Here is a 19,796-nt window from a genome sequence, read left to right as displayed (position 1 = left end):
TAAAGGAGGGAAAGGTGGGTTTGACCACACCAGGCTCTGCTCACCATTTAAACCTCTTTCTCTGTTTAATTTTAGATTAAAGAAGATAATGCACCTGGAGAAAAAAAAAAATCTTTATTAGATTTGTTTGTATAAAGAGTAACAAAGTGCTTACAGATTTAAATCAGGTTCATAAGTGACATACAGGAAAAACAAAACAGGTAATACTGTAAAAATAAATCTGACCTCCTTACAGCTCATAATTACAATTTTTTTTTTATATATATATATATATATATTTAGCTATTTAAAGACATCTCTCTGTTATTGCCAGAACTGAGTGTCTCCTCAGAGCACTTCCCAACTTCCAGATGTGGTGGGAAAACAACTCCACCAAGTCCTACAAGATGGGTCAGCAGGTTTCCAATTAAACCACTGTGCCCTGCTGAGCCTGGTCCTGGCAATAAAACGTATGTGGTCCCAGTCTGGCCCCACTGCTTTCCCTTTGGTTAACTGAATGTGGCACAAGTCCATGGCTTGAGTCTGGAAATCTAATTAAAGACCAAAGTGTCATCTTAGGCCCGGTGAAGGGCTGCACTGCATTGCTCAACTCAGTTAATGTGTTGGCCAAATCCTCCACCAAAAATGGTGGGCTGGGTGGCACCACTGCTAACAAGACAACTGTTTGCTATGTTTGAGGAGTCCTCTTCTCCTGGGGACACATCCTTGGTGGCTCAGTCCTTTAACTCTGTGTGGGGCATGCTCCCTTAGGTTCTATACACAGCTCCAATTCTGTTTCTGTCTCCGGAGTAACTTATTTCCTGCTCCCCTCTCACTTGCAGCAGACGCTGCCAGCATCACGTGTGCAGGTGCAACAGCAACAGGAAGAGTGGAAGCTGCAGCAGGTGGAAAGGGGTAAGGTGGGAAGGGAGGGCTGAGCTGGGAGCAGCAAAGAGATTTATGCAGGAAGCGGGTGTTGCAGTGGAATGGTCAAAAACCCCATCAAGCACAACGATGCTGTCTGTGGCTGGGGTTTTTAACAGGACACAAATTTTCAGTCAGATACAAGAGCTCAGAGCTGCAGGGTGGTAATGAGCTGATGAATTTTTGTCTTCTCTGGATTTTTATGCCACAGCTGGGGAGGTTTCGTTACTAAAATTCAAGTGCACATGAAAGATATTTTTTCAAACCTCCTCAAAAACTCCATAAAAATGATTAACTGGCCTTCTCCAGGCCTACTAGTTTAGCTCTCCAGGGAATGAAAGTGTGCACAGCAGGCTCCTTTGCCATGCTGCACCTTGGACTGCAGCACATCTTTCAGCTCGCATTCATCAGGATGCTCCCAGCTGGATGAAGATAAAAGCTGCCTTCTGCTAACAGCAGCAAAACCCAAAAAGTTAAGCTGTTGTTTCTGTCACCTTTAAATTAATTTGATCCAACTGCTGGCTAAAATTAATAAAGGAAAACTGTTGGCAAAAGAATCCTTTAAACCACATTAGCACAGTCAGGATATACCAGGAAATAACAGCAGTTAAAAAAAACCCAAAACAAACTAGAATGTCTGGGGCAGTGATATTTGGACACACATTTGAAGTACTGACAGTATGACAAAAAAACAACCCAAAAGGTAATTACATTTTACTCATAATTGTTTCAAAGCCTTGGATCAGATTGTGAAAGGTTATCCGTTCGTCGTGCTTGAAGATCCAGCACTTCCTCATCAGCTGGTCCACCTAACAACCACAAAAAGAGGCGTTTTTAAAGGCTCTGTGACACATTTCATTGGGTTTTCCACTCAATAGAAAGGATTCTCACTGCTGGGAAATGAATGACTCTGACACTGTTTAGAAACTTCCTGTGTTTGGTGTGGTTGCTCCAAACTAGACCAGAGGCATAGAGTAGACTCAGAATTGGTTTGGTTGGAAGAGACCTTTAAAATCACGGAGTCCAGCCCCACATATCCACAGCTCTGAAACCCCTCCAGTAATGGGGACTCTACCATTGCCCCAGGCAGCCTGGGCCAGGCCTTGACAACCCTTCTGGGAAGAAATTATTCCTCATGTCCAACCTGGTGCAACTTGAGGCCATTTTCTCATGTCCTAGTGCTTGTTTTTTGGGAGAAGAGACTAACCCCGACCTGGCTCCAACCTCTCCTGTACAGAGCCATTAGGTCTCCCCTCAGCCTCTTCTCCAAATTAAGCCCACTTCCCTCATCTGCTCCTCGTGGAACTTATTCTCTAGACCCTTGGCCAGCTTCATTGCTTTGATCCCACCAGCAGAGGGCTTCTAGCCCTACCATTATTGCTGTGGTCTCTGGCCCCGATCCAACAGGTTCATGGCCCTGCTGTGCAGAGCGCTCTGGAGCTGGTCCCAACACTGCAGTTGAGGTCTCAGCAGAGGGGCAGAATCCCCTCCCTCCACCTGCTCCCCATGCTGCTGGGAATCAGCCCAGAACATGGCTGGTAGGCCAGGAAAATCCGGGCCTACCCAACCATGAAGGAGTGACATTTGTGGTGCTAGTTTAGCATCCAAAGCAGGCCACCATTCAGAAAGGGCAGGTGTCTGTTACCTCCTCTGGGCAGTTGGGGGGGCGTGGCAGCCGCTTTTCTTCCTGCAGAACATGCACCAACCGCGCTACCGTCATCTGTCCCTGCGTGGGGCCAATCATCTTCAGGAACTCCTGTGAAAAGAGACAGAGTCAGGGCCACAGCCTCTCACCCTGCACAAAGCCAGGCCTTCAGTTTGACATGAAGGTGACATTTGGCTCAAAATGGAAACCCATAGTAGATGCTTATCCTACAGACACCATGCACAAGCAGTTTCCTCATCAGGACAAGCAGTCACAACTTCCAGGGGCTTTCTTTACTGACAGACAACCTTAAGAGTTGTTTTCATAGAATCAGAATGGGTAGGAAGAGATCTTAAGGATCAACTTCTTCCATACCCCCTGCCTTTCACTAGAGCAGCTTGCTCAAGGCCCCATCCAATCTGGCTTTGAACACTTCCAGGCTTGGAGCCTCCACAACTTCTCTGGGCAACCTGTTCCAGTGCCTCTCCACCTTTCATGAGATAAAAGACAGTCAATCTAATTCTTGTTTCCAAAAATAACACATTTTCTTACAAGAAAAAAACAACAGCCAATTTAAGCAGGTTTAGCAGTAATTTCTGTCACAAGCACTTACTGCCATGGGGCTGGACTCAGAATCACAGTAGGTAAGCAGCTCGTAGAGTGTCACCCCAAAGGACCAGACATCCGAGGCAATGTAGAATTTACTCTGCTGCAGGCATTCTGGAGCATACCTGAGGACACATCAACATGAAACTTTACTCAGAGCTGCACACATCTACTCACACATGCAACAGGGAGCTGAAGAGGCAAGTTCTGTGTTTGCAGAGTTCTTGTACCCAAATTCATGTGCCCACAGGGCTTGGGATGCCACAGCAGGAATAAAACAACTGTCACAGAACAAGTCACTCTGAAACTAATGGAGAGCAAAAACATGGAGAAAATGGATCACTAAGTGCAGCAAGAATAGCACCAAAGAAGCTAAGGATAACTACCAGGTACCTCTACCTCACTCTGATGTTGCACCTTGATTTAGGCCTCTTAGCACCTAAAAGCCCAAGTCTGCAGGAGCAGGAAGCATGCTGTATGACACAGGCTGGTTAAAGAGAACAAGCTGTAAGCTACTACCAGAACACAGGGCTGTCGAGGTCATCCTTCACAGTGTAGTACTCCTTGTCGGTCTCAATGGCTTTGGTGAGGCCAAAGTCTCCAATCTTCACTCTGTTCTCACTCTCAACAAGGACATTTCTTGCTGCTAAGTCACGGTGCACGTACTGGCGGGAGCCCAAATAGTCCATCCCCTAAGAGAGAAGCAAGCCTTTCATGCATGCTTTCATACTGGTTAACCACTGGTGGTCTCCAACTTCCCCTTCAAATGCTGCCTTGCTCATGTGGTCAAACACTGTCCAGATTTCCCATGGCAGAGCCTCTATCTGCTGGCATTTCCCAGAGTTTTCTGACACATGCTCCCCCCTTAACTTCTGCCTTATGGTTCCTCAGCTGCTGAAACTGCTGGCCCTGCTTTGTGCTTTCTAATTTTCAGCCACAGAATATCTATGGTTGACCTTCAAGATCATCCAGTCCAACCTTTGACCCAGCACTGAAGGGTCAACAACACTAAGTCATGTCCCTCAGCACCAGGTCGACATGCCACTTAAATACTTACAAGGACGGTGCCTCCAGAGTGGTGGAGTGCTGGGCAGACCATCCCAATGCTTGATAACCCTAAAGGGTTATCAAACCACCTCCTGACCCTTCTTCCCACAGCAGCCCTTTGTGTGCTGCTAAAACTGATTTTTCTACTTGCCTGCTCCACCATAATCACCCCCCCCACACACAGTCTCCTGTTGAAAGCACTTTGCTTCATGTGGCCTCACTGCTCCTGCAGATTTTCCTTCAGCCTTGCACGCTCCTCCTTCCCCCTTGCCATCACACCCTAAGTGCCATCCTCCCTCCTAATGCTTCCCGCTCTGCAGCAGCAGCAACTTCTCGTAGCAGACTTTTATACAAGGGAAGCTGTTAGTTGCTCCCTTGCTGGTCTTTGTGCCAGTAGCATCTGAAGCACAGGAGAAACTGCTTTGTCTTCGGGGACAAAGGGAATGGCTTTGGTCATCAAGAGCTGGCCTCTCCTTGCCCCTTCAATCTGTTAAACTAAGGGAGCAGCAGAGCTCCCTTAGGGAGGCTCTGGTGCCAGGCTCACCTTGCAGATCTGAACCGCGTATCGGAGCAGCTGCTTGAGATTGATCTTGTTCTTGTTGCGGGGCAGATACTCCTTCAGGCTCCCAGAAGGAAGGAACTCCATGATGAGTTTAAACCCACTGCCTCCTAAAAACATGAAGATGTGTTTAATTGGCAGCCAGATGACCCTGCTCATGTCATTAACACAGTAACTTGTGTCCAAGCCCACAGCACTGGAAGCATTTGTGATGGTATGGTGTGACCACGGCCAGTCCATGGGCTGACACCTGTTAGCACACACAGAGCTTTTCCAGAGGCCCCTCGAGCAGGACTGAACTTAGAAGTTCTCAACACTGGCTTAAAACAATCACCAAAGCTCTTTTCTAGTAAGAACATAGGCTTCTAATGATGACCTTGGGGTAGTGGGGTTGTGAGCCAGCTACAATGGTCAGCTCACTCCTGGAGCACAGACACCGGCCTGCCCAGGGGCTCCTTTTTCACCACATCTGCTGAGAACAGCAACCATGCTGCTTGCATCCAGATTAACCAAACACAATAATAGGCAGAAGGAGGACTTCAGAGATCAACTGCTGCTTCTGGACTCCTCACCACAAGGAGGAATAGGACCTGCTGGACATCCAGAGGAGGCCACAAAAATTATCTGAGGGTTTGAACCCCTCTGATGTGAGAACAGGCTGAGAGAGTTGAGGCTGTTCAGCCTGGAGAAGAGAAGGTTCCAGGGAGACCTTCTGGTTTCCTTTGAGGACTCAGAAGGGCCGATCAGAAAGCTGAGACAGACTCCTGACCAAGGCCCTATTGTGACAGACCGAAAGGTAACAGTTTGAACTAAAAGATTCAGACTGGAGAGAAGGGAGAAATGTTTGACACTGAGGGTGGTGAGACCCTGACCCAGACTACCCCAAGAAATGTTAGAAGCCTCATCCCTGGAACCATTGCAGGTCAGGTTGGTTGGGGCTCTGAGCAAGCTGCTGTAGTTGCAGATGCTCCTTCTGACTGCAGGGGGCTTGGATTAGGTGAGGTCATTTCCAACCCCATCCAGCCTGTGAGAGTCTTCCATGCAGAAAGAGGTCCCTAAGGCCCCCTAAGGCTGAACCCAAAGTTTTCCTTTCTAAAATGCTTCATATTTAAAGGCAAACCCTTCTACCCTTGATGTCATGTCCACTGTTAACATTTCACATGCAGATTTACCATCCTCTGTGCAAATCCCCTTGTACTTGACAATGTTCTCATGATAAAGATTCCTCAAGATTTCAATTTCCTTCTTGAGATCAGCAATGTGACTCCCTCCACTCTCTGGCTTTAGAGATTTCACTGCCACCTGCTCCCCTGTGTTGTCACCTTCTGGGTCATATCTGCAGAGTTCAACCTTGCCAAAGTGGCCCTGATTGGAAAAAAGGAAAGACAGAATGAATTAACACAGCATTAATCAGAGTGTCACTGGGCATTTAGGATTCCACCTTCCTGCTGTGACAGAGGACAGAGAGGAGCACACAGGTCTGTGCTCTGGAGCTGACACTCCTCTTACCTCCCCTAGGTCCCTGATTCTTTTCAAGAATCTCTTCTCAAACAGTGTGGGATCCACCTCTGTTACAGGCTTCTTCTCTGAGACAATGTCAGGGTCTAGGAATGCAAGAAAAGACCCAGCTCAGACAGATTCCTGCAAGGGCATCTTCCTCTTGACATCTCAAGGCATCCCTGCTTACTCCCAGTCTGCTGCTGTTAGGGCTGCATCAAAAGAAGTGTGACCAGAAGGGAGGGAGGTTGGAGTAGATGAGCTCTGAGGTCCCTTCCAACCTAAGCCATTTTGTGATTCTGTGGCAAGTAAGGGGATTCTGCCCCTCTGCTCTGCTCTCATATGACTCCACCTGGAAGACTGCATCCAGTTCTTGGGTCCCCAGCACAGGAAGGACATGGAACTAATGGGAGTGGGTTACAAAGGAGGCCACAAAGATGATCAAAGGGCTGCAGAACCTCCCCTATAGGGAAAGGCTGAGAGACTTGGGGCTCTTCAGGCTCGAGAAGAGAAGGCTCTGGGGAGACCTTAGAGCAGCCTTCCAGTACCTGAAAGGAGTCTACAAGAAAGCTGGGGAGAGACTTTTGACAAGGGCTTGTAGTGATAGGATGGATTGAAGTTTGAGGAGGGGAGATTGTGACTGGAAATTAGGAAGAAATTCTTTGCAGTGAGGGTGGTGAGACACTGGAACAGGTTGCCCAGGGAGGTTGTGGATGCCTGGAGGTGTTCAAGGCCAGACTGGATGAGGCCTTGAGCAACCTGGTCTAGTGGAAGGTGTCCCTGCCTATGGCTCTGCTTTGGTCAACACACCCCTAGGGCTATCTCATGGAACTCAAGGATTGTCTTACAACTAATTTAATCTGTTGTGAATTTGTTTCTGGGATCCTCACTACCAGGAGGAATAGGACCTGTTGGGCATCCAGAGGAGGCTAAGAAATTATCTGAGGGCTGGAACCCCTCTGCTGTGAGTTGGGGCTGTTCAGCAGTGACATCTGTAACTACAGCAGGTGACTCAGAGCCCCAAGCAACCTGACCTGGAATGGTTCCAGGGATGTGGCATCTAAAACCTCTCTGGGCAATCTGGGTCTCACCACCCTCAGTCTCAAACACTTCTTCCTTCTCTCTAGTATGAATCTCCCTCTTCTGGTTTCAAACCACCACCCCATGTCCTGCCACAACAGGCTCTGTCCCCAGCTTTCTGATTGGTCACTTTAAGACCTGAACGGCCACCAGAAAGTCTCCACGGCAAGAGCAGCAACACCAACACAACTTAAGCCACACACTCTCCAGCAGGAGTCAGTTCCCTTGTTGTAGGGACACAACACTCTCCTGTCAATGCAACCCAACACATGGAAGAATGCTGCTGGAGGTGCTCAGCTTCACCAAATAAACTTTACTCCTCCCTCTAGCTGATAAGCAAATCCATGCCTTACTTTGTTCCTCCAGCTTGTTGATGTCTCTCATGATGGCTCTGAAGAAGGGTCTCTGGTGGGGGTCATAGTTCATGCACTGTTTCATCAGGTCAGCCAGCTCCTTGCAGGATGGTGTTGCCAACACAAAATGCCCCTCGTAGAACCTCTCCTTCTGCAAGGCAGAGACAGAAACATCGACAGGAGTTTTAGAGCTGCACTGAATAAACCCTTTCCTGCAGCAGCAGATGTGACTGGTGGATCCTCAGCTCACTGGGAACATTGCCAAATAAATCCTCCTCACCACTAACTCTACACCATCTCCTACCAGCAGAGAATTATCATTGTGCAGGGCTTGTTCAGCCTGGAAACAAGGGAGGTTCAAGGGAGACCCTCTGGCTCTCTACAACTCTGAAAGGAGGCTGGAGCCAGGTGGGGGTAGGTCTCTTCTCCCAAGGAACAAGGGACAGGACAAGAGGAACTAGCCTCAAGTTGCACCAGGGGAGGTTTTGGTTGGACATAAGGAATAAATTTCATCCCTTGAGGGTCGTCAAGGCCTGGCCCAGGCTGCCCAGGGCAGTGGTGCAGTCCCCATCCCTGGAGGAGTTTCAAAGCTGTGGTGATGTGGTGCTGAGGGCCATGGTTTAGTGGTGACCTGGCAGTGCTGGGTTAATGGTTGGGCTCCATGACCGTAAAGATCTCTTCCAACCAAACCAATTCTGAGTGTACTCCATGACTCTGGTCTAGTTTGGAGCAACCACACCAAACACAGGAAGTTTCTAAACAGTGCTGCAGATTTCTCCTTTCAGAAGGTTGGGGATTGTTTGGCACATTTTGCATGTTATTCCTGCAGCAGGACAAATGGCTGAGTGGAAACACCTACCAAGGAAACACCACAGTCCTGGCTGCTCCTTAAACCCCCTGAAAAGGTACCAGCTTCAGGGCACATGGGCTGAGGGTGGGCTTGAGCATTGTCAGCCCTGCAGAACCACCCTCACTGTCTGCCACATGCAGGAAATGAGTTGTAGCCAGGGTAGCAAGTTCCCTTCAGCCGCCTCCTGTTGAACAACTGGGGCAGTGACTCAAGTGCTCTGTCATTTCCTTCTGAGGAGCAGCAGCTGCCTTGCTCCGTCACCTTCCTAACACAACAAAGCTTCAAGAGAGGATAAGCGCCTTTGGAACATATGCTGGACTCCAGCAGTGATGAACAGAAGCTGCCAGCAGTAAGGCAGAACAAGAGTTGTTTCGATTTGGGTTTGATTTCAGAGTGAACAATAATGGTGTCCCCCAGGGGACCAGTTCTGAATCCATCTCCACAAGAAACCAGCAAGAACAGAAGCTGCTTTTACCACAGAACTTCAAACAGTTTATGACTGGACAAAGGACATTTGTGAGGATCAGAAGCTATGTTGCTATGCTGAGGTATGAAAACTCCCCAACAAGGTCAGAGTGAAGCACTAATAAATGATTTTTGTAGCAAGGACGAGAATTCCTGCTGCAACTTGTGGCAGCTGAGATGGATCAGGTCCTTATCAAGCTCAGCTGAGCTGATTTGCATCCAAGTTGAAAGCAACTCAGACTGGGTATGGAAACTGAAGTAGCAAAGAGGGTACAGCTGAGATGTCAAGGTCAAGTTCATGTCACATGGTTTTACCTCTGCTAAGGTCTTGTCCTTCAGTGGTACTTCTCCATTGTAGCAGATTTCCCACAGTGTTGTACCAAAGCTCCACTTATCTGCTGCCACACTTAAATTTTTGGAGTCTTCAACACACTCAGGTGCAATCCAGGGGATTCGCTCCACACATTCTGGGATAAGACACAGAATCACTTTGGAGTCAGTATCAGAGGATTAAACCCCAGCCTCCTAACTTCCTTCTTCCTGTCCAACAGCTGCTCAGCTAGAACTAACTCAAGCTGCAGCACTTGTCCAGCTTCAGGGAAATCTTGATTCTCACAACCTATTCTCAGAAGAGTGTTTCTGGGGCTTTTCCAAGCTTGTGTCTTGAGCCATCCAGAAATTCAGATTCCTTCTGTGTCATCTCAGTAGGCTTCAAGTGACAGAAATTAATACAAGCAGCACCCAGCAGCAGCAACTCCCCGTCACTTGTGTAGAGTTTTCAGATTCAAAGCTGACTACTGGTATTCTAGAGCCAGTTCTAGCTGGTATAAATGTTTCTTCCTTTCCCCCTGATGACAGAATTGTGGTTGTGGTACCCTACCTTGCCTGGACAGGACAGTTATGGGTATTCCAGGGTCACTCAGCTTTATGAAAGGCCCATATTCCGTGTCAATTCCTTCTCTTGCCAGCAGGATGTTTTTGGTACACACATTGCCATGCACCAAATCCTTGTCCTCCTAGAGTAAGGGAGGAGAAGAACAGTGAGGGGAGTGAGCTGGCCAGGAGCTCTGCAAGTTCTCTAACATCTGTAACCACAGCCACACAGAATCACAGATGGGAGGGGTTGGAAGGGATCTCTGGAGATCATCCAGTCCAATCCCCCTGGCCAAGGCAAGTTCACCTAGAGGTCACACAGGAACACAGACAGAGGGGTTTTGAATGTTTCCAGAGAGGAAGACTCCATCAGCATTCTGGGCAGCCTGCTCACAGGCTCCACCCCCTTAAAGAAGTTCCTCCTCCTGTTTAGATGGAGCTTCTTATGTTCAACTTTGTGCCAATTACCCCTTGTCCTGTCACTGGGCACCACTGAAAAAAGACCAGCCCCATCCTGACACCCACCCTTGATGAGATCCCCCCTCAGGCTGCTTTTTTCCAGACTAAGCAGCCCCAATTCTCTCAGTCTTTCCTCATCACAGAGATGTTCCATTCCTTTCAGCATGGCTGTCGCACTGTGCTCTACCTTCACCAGCAAGTCCGTGTTCTGCTCGAACCAGGGAGCTCAGAACAGGACCCAGTCCTTCAGATGTGGCCTCACCAGGGCAGAGTAGAGGGGGAGGAGAGCCTCCCTCCACCTCCTTACCACACTCTTCTTGAGGCACCCCAGGATGCCATTGGCCTTCTTGGCCACAAGGGCACACTGCTGACTCACGGTCATCCTGCTGTCCACCAGCACTCACAGGTTCTTTACCCATAGCTCAGCCCCCAGCCTGTGCTGCTCCCTGGGGTTGTTCTTACCCAAATGCAGGACTCTACACTTGCCCTTAGTGAATCTCATTAGATTTCTCCCCACCCACCTCTCCAGCCTGTGCAGGTCACACACAGAAACTGGGGGCAAATCCAGCACATCACCTGCTTGGCCTGCTGACAAACAGTTGCTCATCACCTTGTCTAAGAGTCTTTCTCCTTAATTAAAGCACCACAATGAGTACAACGAGAACACCCCCAACATCGCACAGCCCCACTACCTGAGAAAGGAGATTGCCTAGTTACTACTGCAGGGTTAAAGTGCAGCAGCCACCAGCAGTGCTTTTGTCCAGATGCCTTCTTACCAAGTAGCTCAGTGCACTTGCAAGTTGCTTGGCAACTTTGAACTTCCAAGGTGTTGTCAGTTGTTCGCTTTTCCGATGCATGAACAGATCCAGAGGCCCAAATTCCACAAACTCTTCAACCATGATATCTACAAAGTCAGGGGCATAAAGTCAGTAGAGCAAGAATCTGGGGCTGAAGCAACCTAAGAGACCTTCTGCCATCTTTTCCCCAGGCAAGGTGGGGGACAGGATGGCTTTATTTCACCTTCCTCAAAGTTTTTTTCAGTGCCCAGAGTCCAAATTAAAAGGCTGAGAGAGTGGCTTTATGTAGTAAATGAATAGTAAACCTGGAACAAAGCATTTCAAAGGCCACAGGGCAGGGAAAGAGCTTCTGCCAGCAGGCTGGCGTGTACTGGCACTGCTGTTTGGGCATTCTGACCTCAAGGAATCATGCTGCAAAGCTCTTCTTCCAAGACAGCACTGGAAGAGGAAACTTGTTAGTAAAAAGGCCTTTGCAGCTGCCTTGCTGTTCCAATTCCACTTCTGCCAGCACTGGAAAACCAAGAGGCAGCAGCTGCTGACCCCAGCTGCCCCGGGGCGAGCCCTGAGCTGACCAAGACTGCCGCTTGCAGAGGTGTTCACTGAACTCACTTTCAACATCGCGGACGCAGACTCCATGGAGGAGGACAATGTGCTTGTGAGACACCTGCTTCATCATGCTGGCTGTCTCAAAGAAGGCCTGGAGCAAGGGGAAAGAGGGAAGACATTAACTGCTGGCCACTGGTAGTCACACCAGAGTTCAAAGCACACGGAGCATCAAGTGACAAAAGCATGTGCCCAGGATCACTGTGTCTTCTAGTAACATAAAGAATCATGGAAGTGGTGTGGGTGGGAAAGGACATCTTGTCCAACATCCTTGCAGTCAGCAGAGACATCCCCAGCTACAGCAGGTTGCTCAAAGCCCCAGAGAGCCTGACCTGCAATGGTTCCAGGGATGGGGCATCTACAACTCTGGCCACCTGGGCCAGCATTTCACCACCTGCACTGTAAAAACATTTCTTCCTTCTCCCTAGTCCAAATCTCCCTCTTTTAGTTTCAACCCATCATCCCTTGTCCTGTCACAAAAGGCTGTGCTAAAAGGTCTGTCCCCAGCTTTCTTCTCAGCCCCTTTAAGTACTGAACAGCTACAAGAAGTTCTCCCTGGAGCCTCCTCCAGGTTGAACCTCAACCTTCTCAGCCTGCTCTCACAGCAGAGGGGTTCAAGCCCTCAGATATTTCTTGTGGCCTCCTCTGGGTGTCCAGCAGGTTCTATTCCTCCTTGTGCTGAAGACTCCTGAAGTCCTCCTTCTGCCCACCAGATGTGCTCCAGCCAGACCCCATGCTGCTGCCTCTCCAATGAGATTATCTCCAAAATGCTGGTCAGTGACGGATTTAACTCCCCAAAATGGTTGAGCTACACCTTCAGCACTGCCTCCTTCCCTTACCCAACCCCCCCTTTCAAAGCCTTTTCATAGTTACCCACATGTCACCTGGGGAGGTCATTGGTAGTACAACAGACAGAAAAAAAGGGGAAAAAACACTTGCCAAAGAAATGTCTCTGTGGCTGGGGTCCAAGACTTTGAGGAGGACTTTAATCTCTCTTTCATTTTGATATCCTTCATTCTCATCATCTTTGTAGTTGAGGACCCCTGAGTAAATCTGTGTTCTTGTCCCTCTTCCAAGGTGTTCACCCTAGGAGATAACACACAAGATACTTACCAAACCAAGGTGTGAAGCAAATGAGTGTAAATTAACCCAAATACTTGATTCTGCCTCTCCAAGTAGAGGCTTTAGCTCTCCACTTGACCTAGGTACACGTAGACTTAAAATTACTACAGTGAGAATCCAACAACAGCATGTTACACTCTGCTTTAGTGCTCTCTCTGAGCACACTCACCACTGTAAAGTCAGGAGATACTTAAGGGCTATTACAGAACCACAGCACCATTTTGGTTAGAAAAGACCTTGAAGATCATTGACTCTAACCATCCTTTAACTCCACCAAGGCTGGTGCTAAACCATGTCCCTCAGCACCACATCTCTGCCTCTTTTAAACCCCTCCAGGGAGATTCAACCACCTGTTCCAGTGTTTGAGAGCCCTTTCAGTGAAGAAGTTTCTTCTGATATCCATTAACGTCAAACAGGTTCAGTGTTTAACCTTGTGTCAGACTAAACACCAAAGGAATAAATAAAAACATGCCTCTTTTTCACAACAAGCTGCTGCTGAGGTGATCTTTAATGTGAGTCCAAAAGTTACAGGAAGTAATATTTCAGTGGAATGCTTTGTTTGGGAAAGCAATTTCCTCCTAAATAACAGAGGATTCTGCCTTGGGATAATTTTGCAGGAAGCCTGCTTGCTGACTGTAAAAACACCAATCAAAAACACTAATACCTGCCCAAAACTTCTTATTTCACTGAAGAAGCCAACTGCATGATTCAGGAGCTCAGGTCTTTTAGAGACATCAAAGGGGATTTATGCACTCAGGTCACCTGCACCACTAACTGCACACAACTGTCAGGACCTTTGGCTGCTAAATCAGTTAGTTAGCAACACAAAATTTGGACTGTTGGGGACTCTTTCAGAGCTTTTAGAATCATGGAATTGTTTCATTTGGAAGAGACCTCAAAGATCATCCAGTCCAACCTTCCATTACCTTTTGAATCTTCTCAATACTTCAGGCTTGGGTTTTGGGTTTGGTTTTTGACTGTAGGCAACTTGAGGTTTAAGATTGAAGTTGAAGTTTAAGATTAAAGTTGAGGTTTAAGATTAAACTCAGAGTTTCAAATTAGCCCTCAAGTTGCCTCTCTCTTCGGTGTGTCAGGCTTTTAAAAGATTCAGCCACATCTTGCAACCGACCAGCTAGGAAAAGGAGCTTTTAGGACTTGCATGATTATTAAGCATGGGCTCAGAAGCACCTTTTTCCACAGACATTACAAAGTGCTCAGCTATCAGTTTGATTTCCAGTGAAAGGAATTACTTCTAAGCTTTTCTTCTTGCACACAAGGACATAAAAACCTTCAGGTTCTGGAATAAGAGGCTTTCACACCAACAAAGCTTTGCTGAGGAGGGGGAGAACCAGCCAGAAGGGAGTGATTTTGTGTCCTTTGAGTGGGTGGAGTGGGCTGCCACACTTCTTGGATTACAAAGGAGAAGCACAGTTGAGCAGCTACCTACCTGTATGATTTCTTCCTTCAGGATACGATGGAAAATCAGCTGCCCAAGGGGATAAACGGGCTGCCACTCCTGAGCCTTCTTGGTTGCAACTAGCAAGTTGGAGATTTCTGGAAGGAAAGGAGAGAAAATATTCTTTAGGGCTTCTCTGAGAGCTGCATTCACGCTTCTCAGCCTGTGCCATTACTGTGTGTGCTTCACTGCAAGGGGCAAAACTCAAATGGGGAGGGAGAAAAGAACCTTTGACTTAAATTGTGCTCAAGTAACTTCTATTCTGTCATTCAACAGAGAATTTAGAGCCATATATTGTATGTTAAATATACAATGTGAATATTTGCCATATTGAGGCTGGTATCAAGAAACTGAATGGTATTTATTGCACTGAGAAATACTCAGGACTGAAACCTTAAGTACATTAATTAAGTAAAAGAACACATTCTCATCATTCTCATCAGCTTTGTAGCTGGGGATCCCTGAGTAAATCTCTGTACCCTCCTGCCAACAGTCTCCAGGGTTCAGACAAGTAAGCAAGGAATAGCTGGAGTCTCGTTTCTTCCTCTTTACCTCCTTGAAAATCTCTTGCACTCTGGGCCACACTAAGAATCAGCTTCCAGAGCACAGGAAGTAAACTGGGGAATGGGAAATTAATGGAAAGAAAAGACTGAAAAGGATGTTGCTTCCTCCCCACAGCTTCTGGTCAGGGAGAGGCACGGTTATAGCCAGAAGTCCTGCACATGAATTTTGTCTGGCTGATTCAAAAGTAAGAAAAAAGTACAGGGGGAACAGCAGAGATCCCACAATCCCAGCATGGTGAGGGTTGGAAGGGACCTCAGGAGATCATCCAGTCCAACCATCCCACAGCAGCTTGCCCAGCATCACGATGTTGAGGTGGGTTTGGAATCTCACCAGATAAGGAGACTCCACCACCACTCTCGGCAGCCTGCTCCAGGGCTCCAGCACCCTCACAATAAATAACTTTTTTCTCTTGTTCAGGTGGAACCTTCTGGGTTCCAGTTTGTGTCTGTTGACCCCTGTCCTGTGGCTGTGCATCACTGAGAAGAGTCTGGCCCCATCCTCTTGCCCCCACAGCAGGTCCTTTAGCTCTTGCTGAGCACTGAGCAGATCCCTTCTCAGGCTGCGCTTCTCCAGGGTCAGCAGCCCCAGGTGTCTCAGAGCCTTTCCTCCTCACAGACATGCTCCAAACCCCTCAGCATCTTCACAGCCTCCACTGGACTCTCCAGCATTCCATCTCTGCAAAGGTAACACCCTGGATCCCACTGTAAGTTGTGCTGATGAAAAGCTCAAGTGGGCATCCAGCTCCTTGACCTGTTTTATTATACTCCACATCCAGCGGTCAAAATGCAACCAAAATGTCAAACTGTGCAGGTTCCCCATGGTGCAGGCAATGACCAATGTTCTTCAAAGTGCTGGTAAGCTCAGTATCTACCTACAGAGCACTGTCCCCTCAAACCATCACAATCAGCAGGTAACTAACACAGCTCATTTCCCCTTTATTCTAACAGGAAGCCATTATCTGATCATCACAAGCACGCCACTGTGTTTCCTCTTTCATACAAAATTCAGCTACCAGACACTGGTACTTTATAGATTCACAGATCCATAGAATGGTTTGGGCTGGAAGGATCCTTGAAGATCATCTAGTTCCAACCTCCCTACTGTGAGTTTACAGCAAACAATTTTATTAAGTGTTAGCTTTAAGTTTATTGGCCCAGCCCTCTAAAATCTGACCTCACAGATGGATTTCCTGCCTGTTCTGCTTTCTAGCAGTTGCAGACCAAGCCCTGTCTGCTGCTTCATGAAGATTAACAGAGCAAACAATAGATCATAATGACGGCAAACAAGTTTCAAACCAAAGGTTGCCATACAACCAGTGCAGGCTGCAACCCTCCTTTGCTAGAACCCCACAAGGTGATGCATGGCAGCGCTGCCTGGCATACGTGACTCTGTGGAGCAGAGGAAGAACCTTATATGGGCTCCTCTTTAGCAGAGCTTTTCAGCCCATGACTCTGAGTCAGCTGTGACATTTTCTTTTTAAACAGAACTAGAGTTCCACCTTCTGCTCTCAATACTGCAGGGCCAGCTGTTTGCGTGTGAAAAGGGAAACCAGAACTTCTCTCATTTGAGAGCTTCACACCAAATAAGGCTCAAGAGAAGCACCAGCCCCTGAACATTCCATGCTGAGCTCTGAACACTGAGAAGAACCCCCCCCAAACCTTGCTCGCAGTGCTGCTTTTGCTTTTTGGCACAACTCCTCCTCCACAGAGAAGAAAAAAAGCTTCATCTGTAGCTTTTTAAGTGACAAAAGAGCCTCACCACACAACACAAAGTACAGACCAAAGAATGCCTCCTCTTCTGGAGCCTGCTTCCACTTGACAGCTACGTTTCTTGCCTCTCTTAAAGGACAAATTACCTCTTGGTTTTGGTTGGCAGCACCTCTTCAGTGTAAAGCTTATGTTGTCTGTGCGCAGTGTTTGTCCTTTCAGGTGATCCATCAGCTCTTTCAAGGATGAGAAAGGCTTGTTGGAGCCATGCAGGAAGTACTCGCCTTTCTCCACCTCGATCTGGAAGTTCTTGTGCTGAACTGAGTTATTTGTCTGTTGTTAGCAGGAGGAGAGGCAGGGAAAAAGAAAGCAGAATGAAATCATTGACGTGAAAGAATATTTGAAAGTCATAGAAGTTCCTCAGAAGCCTTTGAAAATACATGTAGGACCTGTCCATATATTCAGTCAGAGAATGGTTTGCATTGGAAAGGACCTTAAAGACCTTAGTTCTAACCCCCTTGCCATGGGCAGGGACACCTCCCACTAGACCAGGTTGCTGGCATTGAACACTTCTAGGGAGGGGGCATCCACCACCTTCCTGGACAACCTGTTCTACTGTCTCACCACTCTCACTGTAATGAATTTCTTCCCAATCTCATATCCTAATTCCTATTCCTATCAGTTGCTCCCAAGCCAGGGTCCTCTAGTGAATCTCCAATAAAGCAGAAGGCAGCCCTAAAGTTCCTGTAACCTTCAGTCCCAGGAAATCTCATAACAAGAGTGGAAGAAGAGCAAGATAAAGCTGCAGTCATCTAACAAGTCCAGTTATGGCCTTTGTGTTATGCAGAGCCTGGGAGTATGCAGAAGCCCCGATTGTGCAGGAAGAGTTTTCTCTTCACTTGGTCACCAATTGCAGAATCAGGACCATGGTTTCAAAACCTCAACTTAAAAATATCAAAACTCCCTTTCACAACCCAGATTGTTCAACAAGTGAAACGAGATTTCAGGCTGTTGTTCAAACCTTCCAGTTTCATTCAAATGAACTGAGGAAGAGAGACTGAACTTTGGGACTTCTCTATTTCAAGCAGTTATCCTCTCCAGTTCTGCTCCCTACCTCTCCAGAGCTTCATAGAATCACAGAATGGCTTAGGTTGGAAGGGGCCTTAGAGATCATCTACTCCAGCCTCCCTGACATGCGGGATGCCTCTCAACTGGACTTAGCTACCAGTGCAGATGCTGAAGGGAGTGGAACATCTCCCTGGTGAGGAAAGGCTGAGGGAGCTGGGGCTCTTTAGCTTGGAGGAGACCAAGGGGTGACCTGATTCACGTTTATAAAGATGTGAAGGGCAGTGCTGGGAGGATGCAGTCAGGCACTGCTCAGTGATGTCCAATGACAGAACAAGGGGCAGTGGGTGCAAGCTGGAACAGAGGAGGTTCCATGTGAACATAAGGAAAAACTTTTTCACAGTGAGGGTGACAGAGCCCTGAAGGAGGCTGCCCAGAGAGGTAGGGCAGTCTCCTTCTCTGGAGACATTCAAAACCCACCTGGGTGTGTTCCTGTGTGACCTGCCCTAGGTGATCCTGCTCTGGCAAGGGGTTGGACTGGATGATCTGTAGAGGGCCCTTCCAAACCTTAATATTCTGTGATTCTGTGACAGGGAGCTCCTTGCCTTCAGCTCATGATCAGCTTAGTGCTGGGAATGCCCCACCTGACATACCTCTGAGCCTTCACAGCAGGTGACTGTCATGAGGATGTGGTTGAAGTTGGTGCAGCTCCATCTCAGCACATACATCCCTGCTTCATCCCCTTCCAGCCGCAGTTTGTGGATGGCATATTCCGTGCTGCAAGAGTCAACACCAGGAAAACCAACCAATGAGCAGCTGCATCCAAAAGCTATCAGTAGTGAATACACAGGAGAGTCATCCTGCAGCTGGAACCAAAATGTCTTAGCAGCAGCTCAGAAATATTGCATTGTTATTAAGATATGAGCTCACGACATGCATCGCATTCACAGCTGCAAAAGAGTGAGGGAGGAAAGTGCTGTTAAGCTCTTCACGTGCTTGATGGAGCAAACTCTGCATCCACCACAGTGTGTGTGCCTGTAAGGTTCTCAATTTTCTATATGTTGCATCTTGAAAGATAAAAGGAAGAGCCAAAAAGGTGGCTAGAAGGGAAGAGAGTTGCTTTACCTATTAAAAAACCCACAAAGGCCTCTATCCAAGGACTCACAGGGTCAGGGTAGATACAGCTCGAGCTGGGTTACCTAAAATACTTCCCCCAGCTCAAGTGACAATGATTTTTATAGCTACTTCTTTTAGTGAAGTAAGCCTCAAAATACCACACCAGTGAGAAAACTCTGGGTTTAGAGATGACTAAGTGGATGTGGAGAGAATCGGTGATACTGTTTCTTTATAATCATTAGAAGAAATAAATTGCTCACAACCTTTTGTTAATTAACAACCCTCCAAATGTTCAGTTCCCTCAGAGGTTTCAACCTGCAGTGGCATTAGAGGACTAATTATTCCAGTGGAAGGATAAAAACCCAAGCATTTCACTAACCAAATGGGTCCATGACATCCATTTTTGATGTTGTGCTCAATCAGTGGGGGAGCCACATCAGTGCAGAGGTAATGGTGGGCATCTGCTGTCAGCCTGAAGTAGCCATCAACCAGCGACGCAAAGGACAGGGCCTCCTCGTGTGAGGACAGCTTTAGCTCCTACAACACAAACATGGATTGGTCAAGAGCTCTTGCACTTCCACCAAAGCACCTCAGGAATGTTTTCACATCCAGCAGTTCTGGCACACAGTGGTTAAGGGAATGTCCCACATACATTTAGGAAACCAACGCTGACCATCCTCTGTCCTCCTCACTCATTATTGGTGAGGAACTTCCATTCTCCAGCTTGACTTACATTCCACTGTAACCCTACACAGAATCATAGAATGCTCTGGGTCGGAAAAGACCTCCAAAGGTCATCTAGTCCAACCCCCTGCAGTGAGCAGGGACATGAGGTCTTTAAGGCAAAATCTTTGGCAGCCTTTGGAAAGCACCAGAAACTCAGGACTGGGACTTTCATGTTGGAATTTGAAGCCCAGGGCACTCAGTAGCTCCCTTCCAACTTCTAACAGCTGGCAGCCCCCAGCAAGAATCACTTAGAACACTGAAACTGGGTATCTATAAACCAAATCTCCTCTCCTCCCAGGTATTC

The 19,796-nt window shown here is 47.6% G+C and overlaps 1 protein-coding gene across 3 annotated transcripts in view; it reads right to left on the bottom strand.

Moving 5' to 3' along the window:
• Nucleotides 1–144: 144 nt before the first annotated feature.
• JAK1 (Janus kinase 1) overlaps nucleotides 145–19,796 on the bottom strand; it is a 97,971-nt gene continuing 78,319 nt past the window's right edge. For 2 of the 3 annotated variants that reach the window (XM_054165404.1, XM_054165403.1), the window contains exons 9-25: nucleotides 19,146–19,303; nucleotides 18,304–18,427; nucleotides 16,735–16,918; nucleotides 14,307–14,413; nucleotides 12,677–12,823; nucleotides 11,744–11,831; nucleotides 11,114–11,241; nucleotides 9,886–10,021; nucleotides 9,321–9,472; nucleotides 7,691–7,841; nucleotides 6,270–6,364; nucleotides 5,933–6,125; nucleotides 4,746–4,870; nucleotides 3,674–3,846; nucleotides 3,162–3,279; nucleotides 2,549–2,659; nucleotides 145–1,712 (exon numbers count right to left, since the gene is read on the bottom strand). In XM_054165404.1, the coding sequence (XP_054021379.1) occupies nucleotides 1,611–1,712; nucleotides 2,549–2,659; nucleotides 3,162–3,279; nucleotides 3,674–3,846; nucleotides 4,746–4,870; nucleotides 5,933–6,125; nucleotides 6,270–6,364; nucleotides 7,691–7,841; nucleotides 9,321–9,472; nucleotides 9,886–10,021; nucleotides 11,114–11,241; nucleotides 11,744–11,831; nucleotides 12,677–12,823; nucleotides 14,307–14,413; nucleotides 16,735–16,918; nucleotides 18,304–18,427; nucleotides 19,146–19,303 (2,292 nt within the window). In that variant the 3' untranslated portion in view covers nucleotides 145–1,610. The remainder of the gene's footprint in view (nucleotides 1,713–2,548; nucleotides 2,660–3,161; nucleotides 3,280–3,673; nucleotides 3,847–4,745; nucleotides 4,871–5,932; nucleotides 6,126–6,269; nucleotides 6,365–7,690; nucleotides 7,842–9,320; nucleotides 9,473–9,885; nucleotides 10,022–11,113; nucleotides 11,242–11,743; nucleotides 11,832–12,676; nucleotides 12,824–14,306; nucleotides 14,414–16,734; nucleotides 16,919–18,303; nucleotides 18,428–19,145; nucleotides 19,304–19,796) is intronic. The other variant, XM_054165405.1, reaches the window with a different exon arrangement.

The sequence above is a fragment of the Dryobates pubescens genome, chromosome 11 (genome assembly GCF_014839835.1).
Source record: "Dryobates pubescens isolate bDryPub1 chromosome 11, bDryPub1.pri, whole genome shotgun sequence".
Taxonomy (NCBI): Eukaryota; Metazoa; Chordata; class Aves; order Piciformes; family Picidae; genus Dryobates; species Dryobates pubescens.
This window is presented reverse-complemented; position numbering and strand designations above follow the sequence as displayed.